Genomic DNA, 11557 nt, shown 5'->3' with positions numbered 1-11557 from the left:
TCACACACAATCTCTGTTCTCCCAATGGTTCCATGCACAGAAGATAAGCAGCATGAAGCCCTCTCCTCGTTCTCCTCCATCTCAGTCTTACAACAACCAGCTGTTCCCTTTTCCTCTATTTGGAGTTCTTTCCTCTCAGACTTATTACAACACCCAGTAATTTCTTTTTTCTTTTTGTGACTGTTGCAGTGCTTCAATGCATCATTTCCATGGTGATGATGTTTTCCATGCCCATCTTCCATGAAAATGACATGCTCATGGCTCATGTCTGGTTTACAGCTATCTGTGCAGTTTGGCGTTTCGGTATGTGCATTATTCTGATGGTGTTCTGTCGCAGAACCACTACAGCAGCTCACAGGGGTCAGTTTCTGGTCCTCTGTGGCATCATTATGATGCCCTGCTCCACATGCAGCATGCGCATATTGACTGTGGTTGTTTTCAGTCTCATTACAGCAATCTAGATGTGTTTGCTGGTGTTGGACACATGTGTTATCAAAATGCAGACCTACTCCACACTGAAAATGTGCGTCATCACCATGGTGATTACTGTGACAATCTGCTTTAAGTCGATCATGTGAATCTTTGCAATAGTGCTCTGTTCTGCAACCCTCAAGATGCTTGCGGTTTGTGTTTGCTGCAGGTCTATCTGTTTCTTGAAAATGATGTAGTTGATCTTGTGATTGACAACATTCTGTTCTTGAGCACTGATCTTCGGGTGCAGTTCTGTGCCTGTGATCTCCATGCTGACCATCACCACAATGTTTTGATCCAATGTGCTTGTGGTCACTTTTCGCGGAGCTGCACAAACCTTTGCTGCAGTGATCTGCATGCTCGTGCTTGTGCACATGTGAAGTGTGTGAAGAACGGTGGAATTTCTTACTTGTCTTTGGAGACTTAGACTTTAACAGCAACATGCTATTAAGTATGACAATTAGGCATGTGCCTACATCGGCTAGAACTGCAGCCCACAGAAGTGGATGGCCAGCAATCGCCAGAGCAAGGATAGCAATCTTTGTGATAACTGAAAAGATTATGTTGGCTATGATCTTGTGGTGTGTCTTCCGGGCAAGCCGGATAGCTTTTGGGATCTTTAGGATGTCATTGGACATTAGAGTTATGTGGCTTGTCTCCATTGCCACTGCAGAGCCTGAGATACCCATCGAGATCCCAACATTAGCTGCAGCAAGTGCTGGTGCGTCGTTCATTCCATCTCCAACCATTGTTGTAGGACCTTCTTTGGTCTTGAGCTCATTGACGATTCGGACCTTGTCCTCCGGGAGTAGCTCTGCATGCAGTACCTCGATTGTATTCCCCAACTGTCAAAATATTATTAACAATTACTTAGCAATAATATATTTTTATTTTTTTAACATGTATATAGTCATCCATTATTAATCTGCCATAGCATTTTTGTTGAGGCAATGTCCATATCTAGCATCTCGTCTATGAATTATTTACTCATGTCTCTTTTATCTCGAGGTATCCTGGATGTTGCAAGTAAATAATACATTGCAGACCTCTATGCATTAATTTGCACCTTGTGAAATACCTTGCACTGATTTATTTACTTTTCTTTGTGGGTCTAACAGTTGCCCTTAAGGCAAGTGAACGCAATCAGAGGGGGTGATGGAAAGTAGTGGTTCAAATTCTAACAAGGCCTTAGTTATAATCAGGTCCTAAGGTCATACCTTAACTCGACTCTGATAATTTGTATCAAACACTTTCAATGCCTAGCTAATGACCAAATTTAGCTGTTTGACCACTGCAGACCGCTTGCCATGATTATAACTTCAATTCGCCGTGATGCATTTCTTCATTTTCTTTTCTATCTTTGATTTTGTTCTAACATCTATACATGCGTTTTTCTTTGTACCTGATTCTGGGCATGCATGGCTGCTGCAGTGCTATCTCCAGTAAGCATAGCAACTTTCACTCTTAAAGATTTCAACTCTCTAATGGCTTCAGCTGCCCCTGTTCGGCAGCTGTCAGAGAGAGTCAGCATTCCAATTAGTGTTGTACCTGAGAACACATACCCAAGGGTGACTGCTTCTTTCATGCCTTCGCTCTCTGGGTTTGGAACTGAAAGGTATAAACAAACAGGGCCTTAGTACTCCTCAAAAGAATAGTGAAAAAAATCTTTAGCAGGAAATGATTATGGCAGAGTTGTGTGCTTTCTCATGACTTATACGATTATACTTCTCTCAGAATATAGGCATAAAATTTAGGCATTTATGATTTCTCTAAGTAAATATGTAGAGTTACTTCAGTTGCATCAGAGACATGGGTCTAAGTGTCCATTGATAGTTGATATATTTTGATGGTAGACTCAATTATTTGTCTATCTAAAGAAATCTGGTGAAGTTAGTAATATCTATGGTCCACCTTGTGCAAGACAATAGGGCCCTTAAGCATTATTTGCCTTTTGCGTTCACCCTTAGTTCTTTGATAAAAACTAAACTAGAGACTACTTGTTTTTTGGGGTTATAATTATTGTTTGTATCGACAAAGCTGCCAGTGAAACAAATTCTTCAATTTGCTAGCATGCAGATGTACAAGAATGTACTGAATTCTTTCGTTCGGAGCGATCTAGCTACCTACCTTTAGCATACTTCCAAACTGCGATCATTCTACTGAAAGCTCACACTGATGCAGCTACTCAATTATTTGTAACATATGATATACAGGTTTAGGCACAATGAATCTGCGCCAGCAATGAAGAAGCTTGGAACTGCATGAGTTGCTAAAAATAAGGCAGGATATTTGACAATCCGCCTTTCTAGTCTTCCAACTAAGCTTTCTCATCTAAGTAGTAGATCTTAATCAAATTCACTAAATGAAGATTAAAGGTTTCTTAAGAATTTAATTTTCAAGACAATTCATATAATATAAGCTTTAAACCATGATAATATCTTCCTACCTGAATCACACCGAGCCCTTGTTGCAATTTTTTTGTTCCCAATATATATCTTCCTGCCATCTATTTCTCCATAAACTCCCTCACCTGGATAGATTTGAAACTCACTTACATTGTCTGGTTTTGGCTCAATGCACTTCAATCGAGCATGGTCTACGAGTGCAGAAGCCATTGGGTGGCTTGATTTACTCTCAATGCTTGAAATCCTGAAGTGTTATCATACAATTAGTATTTGCAACTGTAAGAAAACAGGTCATGTGAAAATTTTACTTCATTAAAAAAGACATTAGTAGAGTCGATCCTGCATTTCTTTGGATTATAGGATTGTATGATACTAAAAAAAGGCTCAGATTATTAACAGGCTTGCAGTTAGTCATTTAGTGTGTCTTTTACATGTATAAAGTTTTAGATATTCGCTCCTACCTTGATCTTCCTTACCTGTTGGTTAAATAGAATGAGATTTGTTTTCTAAATAGTCGAACCTCGAAGTTGCTGGAGATCATTCACCTTAACTTAGTTTTTACACCACGGGTTTATCCTACCCATTGATCTTCTTGAGCTTAGCCAACATTTAGAGCATGTAGCCCCTGACAACATAACATGTATGCTTTCTCTGTAGATTTATTAAATGCTTTAATTTATATAATTTTCCTGCCCGAGAGGCTTAACTGTTTGGTTTTTTTATTACCTAGACCATCTACTGAATTTTTAAGGATTCAGTTTTCTTTTTTCCCCTAACGGATAATTTTTTCTTTGTTTCAACACAGGAGTCTTTTTCATCTGTTGGTATGTGTGCATGATGAGACTTATTTAGTGCTTAACCAAATCCTTACCAGTAAAGGAGTGTCTCCACAGAAACTTGGCAACCAATTGGGCAAAGTTCCACGACATGGAACTCGCCTTTGGTTATGGTCCCAGTCTTGTCAAAAGCCACAACTCTAGTCCTTGCAAGGGCTTCAAGAACATCCCCTCCCTTTACGAGAAGCCCTATTCTGGCTGCCTTCAGCAATGAGCAGAAAGTTGCAACAGGTGTCGATAGCACCAGTGCACATGGACATGCACTCACCAGTAGCACAAGTGCCAGTTGGAACCAATGCTTGGGATTATGAACCCGCAATATGAGAGGAATTATAGCCACACCTCCTGCTATTAACACCGTCGCTGCAGATTGCATCAGGTAAAATAATTAGGCATCCATCACACTTCTTGATTTCTGTATGTACATACGTTTTATTAGTCTGCTTAGTCTACTAAATGCAGCTTAGTCTACTAAATGCAGATAAAGTATCTTGTTTTCAGTTTCTGATTGACTGTTTAATAAATAAGATGCATCCCTCACAAGCACACAAGAAGTCTATCGTCTAATTCTTTGGAGACCCAAGTATAATCATGCTAGATTATGGGAATGCTGATTCACTAAATGCCCTAAAGATTCAAAAGCATTCTTGTGTGTCATGTTGAGGTGATATCAAATGATTTAAATGGTAAGGGCCAGGCAACTTGAATTTCATCATATAGTGTTACTTATATAGGTTGTCCTACCATTTTCATGGATCCTAGGAGAGAGGTGTCTTTTTGGTTAGGAGTTTCTCCAACCTGGTGTGTAGTATTTGGCACAAGAGTCTATCAATCTCTGAGTTTGGGATCTGCTGTTCTGGGCTTCTTCCACCAGTCTTGCCATTTTGGCAACAGCGGAATTCTCAGCTATAGCAGTTGTCTTCACACTGATATAACCTGCAATACACCTTATCAAGTCATTAAAGGTAAATAACTAAACATAAGATGCAACAGAGTGACAAGAAAGGTATAATACCATCAATGTTGAGGGTACCGGCCCACACAACAGATTGGGCTTGTTTGACCACGGGGAATGTTTGCTCTGACTTCACTCTTCCTCAAACCACAGATGCCATCAATCGGTGACTTTACGGCAAGGATGGTGTTAACTTTCACATCTCGGGCATCAACTACCTGGCCAGTTTCTGCTAATATAGCTTTTTGAGGAGCCATACTCATCAACGCTGACATTCCAGTAGTAGCCTGAAACAACAATTAAACTCATTAGAGTTTACTATTAACCCCATTCATATAGCATGACAAAACTAAGACATGGTTTGCCCTTGTAAAGGACTTCATCAACTAGGTATTAAGCTGACCTTACACAGGACAGGGCTAGTCCCTCTTAATCTCGATTAGGCTTGACTGTGTGTATTGTGATCTAAATAATACGTACATGCTGTGAATGCAGGTGTTGTGTTATGTCATCTAGGTCATCACAACTCAATTCAAGGACTAATAGGTCTACTTCTGTAGGTTTAATAAGGATTAATGAGTTGAATTGTGAAAAAAATATCACACGCATTGGCCTTCTGATTTTAAAATGCATGTCTGAAAGAGACATACCTTGTGACTGGCCATTGTTTCGAGCCACTCAGCTATAGTGAAGAGAAATACAATGAATCCTGCTTCCGAGAAATCCCTTAGTGCAACTGCACCACCAACTGTTCAAAAGAGACAAGATTATATAAATTTTAATCAACATATGTACATAGCTTGCTCCAAATAATCCAAAGAGAATCTCTTCATACACATGATTCCAATGTGGAAAATAACGCGTAACCTAAAAATATGTGATGAAACTTCATGCACTCAAATATAAAGTACTTTTTTGACATTCTTTTTAAGAGGTATTAGATTCAGGTGGGTGAGAATGTTGGAATCTAAAACTTGGCCAAGTCTGATCAGAACTAAATCAAATAAACCAGGCATACAAAATTACCAACACCAGGAAAGATGCCGGACAAAGGCAACTCGGACTGTGTGAGTAATTCATATTCTTTTCGCAAAAGGCGTCATTTTTTAGTAGCTCCTTTTTTGTTTTTTAAACAATCTTTCTTAGAAAAGTATGTTAATCTTGTAAACTACTTAAAAGACAGTCACCCATACCTCCCATGTGAATGAGTTGAAAAAGTACGGAGTCGCCATGTTATTGAAAACATATACCAACCCAACTTTACCCATAACGTTCATCAAGAATGCAAACCATGCCAGCTAACAATTATGCTAAATGTGAACCCCATCAATCTTGATTGGCCACATCTCAACTTATTTGCATCAACCAAAACCTGGTGGCGTGTAAGGATAAGATACTGAATGCCTCAGTGGGTTGATTGATGTGCTCTGCTGTCTACTTTAAATTGACTCATCCTATATGCCTTCAATCCTTTCACAAATAGCATCTAATATTAGCATGCTATCAAACAGTCATGCACTCTGTGAGCTTAATGCTAGATGATTAAACTATAAGCAAGTACTCGCCCTTCCAAATATTAAATTTCATGTTTTTATGTAAATTAACAGAAAACCAAAAGTAGCCTAGACAGAAGCTTCAGTCTAATCAGTTGGGGGTGATCCTATTGTCAGAGGATAAGTAGTAATTATAAAGTTATCAGCCAACACTTTCTCATTCCCATAATCGTCTTAACTATGGTTCATTGCTAGAAGGGATCCTACATGTACTCAGTGAAAAATCTACACCATTTTATCCGAGGGGCTGTAAACGCCAACATGGAAGTATTGTGTGTGCCAGTCCCTTCCATATCTGGTGCTTTTCCATAAAGGAGTATATGCTATGCAATTTCACTATGATCTTCTTGGTTCATAAGTTTTTATATGTTTTTGTGGCATATGTATTTATTGAGGGAAAAAGTGCTCGGCATTTCTCAAACAGGACCTGATTATCAAATAATTAGTCTAAAAATGATTATCTTCATGTTTAACCCAAAATTGCTGGCCAAGTTCATGAAAAAGAGAAGGTCAATAACAATAGATTACAACATGTTAGGTGTTATTGTATGTCTAAATACCATTTTTCGCCATCGAAAATGTCCAAGATTTCAGAAACACACTAGCTATTTCTTAGAGAATGTTAAAGGTGTACTTACCTGCAATTAACATTAAAATATTTATGTCGAGGGTGCATCTTCTAATAGCGGCAATGCTCCTCAATAGAATTGGAGGTAAGCCAACAGCAACTGCTGCTATGGCTAACCATTGAAGGGGGCGGAAAAATATCTGCAACAAAGAAATTAGAAGGAACATCCCACATGCCAATATGTAAGGGCTTGGCCATTTGTTTATGACTTTGTCAGTGCCGTAAGCTCTAATGGTGGCTTCTAGCCTTGCCTGGTTCAGAGCCTTAACTGTTAGAAAATCCAAAGCAAAATCATTAGACTAGAAGAAATGCAAATTGCATGTCTTTTTATGCATTACATCAAGTAGTCAAAAGCCAAACTCAAAAACATAGTTTATCCTAAACACAGTTCAAACAAATGTTTGCATCAACCATCAAATGCTAGGCAACAGTATGTTGCTTGTACTCAAAGTTGGTATTGGTAACTACTTCCCTAGCGGTAATCTAACCTTTAATATTCGGTTTGTCTCAGAGTTAGGACCCCTTTCTTGTAACATCACCATAAAATCCATACAAATGAATCCAAAGCCTAGTGACATGAAGCACATACAAGGGTTATAACAAATTCTCCAGATAGTTAAGTTATATCAGACAAATCAAATTGTTAGAGGTAACTATCTTTGCTACCATTATAAGTTCAAAGACTTTGAGTGTGTATTGCATCATGCTAATGTCCCTACATAAAAGAAAAGGTAACCATACAGGCCCATCATCTTCATAGCTGCATACAGTCTTTCTGTTTCAATTTAGATTTCTTTTTCATTCCGAAATCATACTTTATATTTACTATTGAACTATTCATGGTCCTGAATTAATATGTACCTGAAAAAAAAAGGTAAAATCTAAATTGGAATTATTATGTTAGGGTGGTCCCTTTTACAGCATCTTTACCCTGGCCATAGCTTTGGGCAAGTGCCGGGTCGGTGTAACCTTTAGAGCACTAACATTAATATGGCCCCACAACACTGAGATCGACTGAAACCAACTATCTGCTTCTGATCTAATAATTCTCTTAGGGACCCAAATGCTTGAAAGCATGAAATTATAAACAAGCAAGCATCATAAGCCACCACAATTCATGACAACAGAGAACCGTTACCTATCTGAAACTGAGAAATTAGATGAGGGTCATGCTCAACTATGACAGTCCTCGAAGGCACTATGACTGAAACCTTGTACACGCCATCGATAGGCTTCAGGATCTTCTCAATCAAAGGGACTTCAGAGGGGCAACAGATGCCCAACACATCAAAATAGCTCTTGGTGATTGTCCCTCCTCTGTTTGCAGCACCTGTAACCTCGTCACATTGGACAGACAGAAGAAGGGAAAGAGGAGGCAAAAGCAGCTGGCAATAAATGGGAAACAAGGTAGAGAAAATATTGTAGAGGTGTTGAGAACGTGAATCAGGTGAGTTACTGATGAAGGTGAAATGAGATGAATGTGTTTCAGCAGTTGGTGAAATGGAGTGAATGATTAAGGAGAGCAGGGGGGTGTTTATAGTGTGAGGGGGGTCAGGTTCGGGGGTGGGATGGTAATTTTGGCATTATTATTATTATTATTATTATTATTATTTTGCTTGCGAGGAGGAAGGAAAGATGCAAAAGGGGGCAAATGGAGAAAGCAGAAAGAGACACATTAAAAGGGGATCTTATTATTATAATGGGGGTGGAAACAAAAAAGCATCAACACGAGGAGATAGGGGCGTGGAATTAAAATACAACAATGCACAACAGAGAAGGAAAAAAGTAAACAGAGAAAGAAGTTAGGACGGAATTTGAGGATGAAAAAAGAGGGCATGTTAATCTTTCGGTCCATAAAAGTGTTTTCAGCCCTAATTGGTTAGCTAATGACAACAAAATTGGGGTCTGCTGTATCTTTTCCAGTTTAAATATGTTTAAGGTAAGTTTTGTAGTTAAATGGCTTTGAACTACGTACGTAATACTTGATGAACATCGGTTTAACAATCATTTCTTACATTTGTAAACTGTAGTCAAATATGAGGATAACTATAGCTTAAGAAAATTTCTACTATATCTAAATAGAAAATTTTCCTTCTTGGTTTAGTTTTTGGCATCTGCATCTAATTTGAAGAAAACTCACGTCTTGTACTTTAGCTATTGTAGTTACCAGTATAAATTGTAAATCACCAACTACAGCCTAAAATGACTACGAACTAGAGAAACTTCATAGCTGAGGAGGCATTTGGTTTCCACTTTCTAGCTAGCCTTCAATAGTTTCCTTGTAGATTTGCACAAGCGCCATGGGAACTTCGAAAATTTAGGGGAGTGCTCATGGAAGAGGACCTGAGGAAAACATTCCGACTATCTTTGACTAATTAACCGTCTTAATTAATTTTGGATTTCATAAATGTTGATCCTTGTAACGAGTCAAAGGGGCTGCTGGGTCCTACGTGGCAATATCTGAGCTGAGCAGTACATTGTGTTATTTGCAGTACAACTGGAATTTTCCAGTGGGATTTGATGACATGAAGACAGGAGTTGGACTCGGGTCGTGTGGGAGATGAAGGGACATCGGGAACAATCCAATTTATTAGTCATGCTCCCGATATTCCTCCACGCTGGGTTGTTTTTTTTTTTTTTAAAAAGCACGGTTTGGATCGATTCTAGATTTAAGTCTGATCCAAATATTTTGTACTTGGAATTTCAAATATTTTGCAGGGTATTTATCACTTATGACCGTAGAAGAGAAACTTCTCTTTTTCTCCATTTCCCTTTCTCGGTGGGGATTTGGATCGATTCTAGATTTAAGTCTGATCCAAATCCTCTAGAGAGGGGCTCTTTGTCCTGTGGTCGGATTTACTTTGGAGGAAGTGATGTCACGGTTCCTACGTGCATGGTTAGTAATTATTTGTTTTCATGCAGCTTGAAAATTCAAGTGAGTTAAATAAGAAAATAACTTACCATTCAAAAACATAACATGAGCATGAAACTATGAGATGTGTCTCTAATGAAATTTCAAAATCCATAAGGCCTCGTTTGGTACGAGGGATTGGAGTCAAGTGAGAATGGAAAGATGGTAGGAATGGAATGGAATAGATGTGAGAATGGAATGCGCATTCTCATTCTCATGTTTGGACGCGTTTAGAGAATAAAACGGGAATGACAATCTTATTCTCATTCTCATATTTGATATCATTTGTTCACAAGTGAGAATAAAATTTAGTTTTCTAATAATGCCCTTACAAAAACACAGTATTTTGAAAACATAAAAATATTTTAAAAATGACCAAATAATTCATTTTTTAGAAAAATAAGTTTTATAGAAATGATATTTTTTTTCTTATAGAAATAATTTTTAAGTTGATAGTTATATTTTGGTACACAGCCTCAGCAATAATTTTGAACTTTTGGTTTACTAATTAAAAAATAATTTTTATAGAAACTATTTTTGATTATAAATAATTATAATTCCACATTTATAACTTCTAATGCTACATGTCTACTACGTGTACGAGCAACTAATGCTACTAGCATCACTATGCACAAATGTATACAAAAGACTGAATTTCATATGCATAATGCATGATTTATGACTGAATTCCATGTGCATGCATGAAGAGAGAGATCGAAAGAAAACACTAAAATTTGAAGGATTAGAAAAACATATTAACTTTTAGTCTGTATATAAAATTTTAATAAAATTTCAAATGCACCTTTAACTTTCAAACAATTGATTAAGAGTAGAAAATATGTTAACCTAGAAAGTTTGAAGGAATAGAAAACATGTTAATCTCTAATCAAAATATAAACTTCCAATCACATCAATTAAGCACATTATTTCTTATTGTGGGTGCTTTGAAAAAATTACTGAAAAGGTTGGGCACATATGCTTCAATGGAACTTCAAATCATGCGCATCCTGTTGGTCTTCTTGTTTTGATGATGATTTATAAATAATTTACATCTAATATTATTTGTCTAGTGTTTGTGTTTTATATTTATTCTAGACAAACAATATGTTGGATGATTGATGGAATTGCGCATCCACGATCATATCCAATGGAGGTTGGTGGAATTATGGAGTGAAGCCTACACAATTCAAAGTTAAAGATTCAAGTTCAAGCTTCATCCGCAAGTATACCAAGATAGAACTTCATTGAAGATCACAAGCTTGGGTAATTTAGTTTAAGAGTTTATATTATGTGTGTTAAGTACTTTAAGCTCAATATCATATACACACATTTTATTGGTTTCTGTGTGTGTGTGTGTATATATATATACTCATATGTTTCATATTCTATTGTATTTGTGAAAATTCTGTATTCATTGTTTATAGACTTCATAACAATAATTTATCTCTCTTTAAGTCTATAAAATCATTTTGTAATGTTTCAAAACATGGTTAAGCTAAAATGTCAAAACTCATATGTTTACATTTTCATGTTTTTGACTATTTTGCAAAATGATGATATTTTTCATTTGAGAGGTCCTTTCTAAAAGCTAGTTTTTGTAGCATGTGCATTATCATGTCTACAATCATTTTTCAAAGTTTTACATTTTTTAGAATTTATTTGATATTTTTAAACATGGTTTTAAATCAGAAAAACTGCTTACAAAACTATTATTTTTATATATCTGTTTGCGGTCGACCGCCACGGTCGACCGCACCTTTGATTTACCCTATGGAGCCAGTAGAGACTTTCGCGGGCG

At 37.2% G+C, this 11557-nt stretch overlaps 1 protein-coding gene across 1 annotated transcript in view; it reads right to left on the bottom strand.

The window, feature by feature from the left end:
* LOC109842240 (cadmium/zinc-transporting ATPase HMA3-like) overlaps positions 1-8371 on the bottom strand; it is a gene marked incomplete at its 5' end in the record, with an annotated part of 11815 nt that extends 3444 nt beyond the window's left edge. The window contains 10 exon segments of the mRNA XM_020411141.1: positions 5-1316; positions 1874-2079; positions 2918-3120; positions 3748-4075; positions 4511-4648; positions 4728-4795; positions 4797-4954; positions 5318-5415; positions 6859-7116; positions 7987-8371. Coding sequence (XP_020266730.1) covers positions 5-1316; positions 1874-2079; positions 2918-3120; positions 3748-4075; positions 4511-4648; positions 4728-4795; positions 4797-4954; positions 5318-5415; positions 6859-7116; positions 7987-8371 — 3154 coding nt within the window.

This window comes from Asparagus officinalis, chromosome 5 (assembly GCF_001876935.1).
Source record: "Asparagus officinalis chromosome 5, Aspof.V1, whole genome shotgun sequence".
In the NCBI taxonomy this organism is placed as follows: domain Eukaryota; kingdom Viridiplantae; phylum Streptophyta; class Magnoliopsida; order Asparagales; family Asparagaceae; genus Asparagus; species Asparagus officinalis.
Note: the sequence above shows the minus strand (reverse complement) of the source record. Positions and strands in the feature narration are given on the sequence as shown.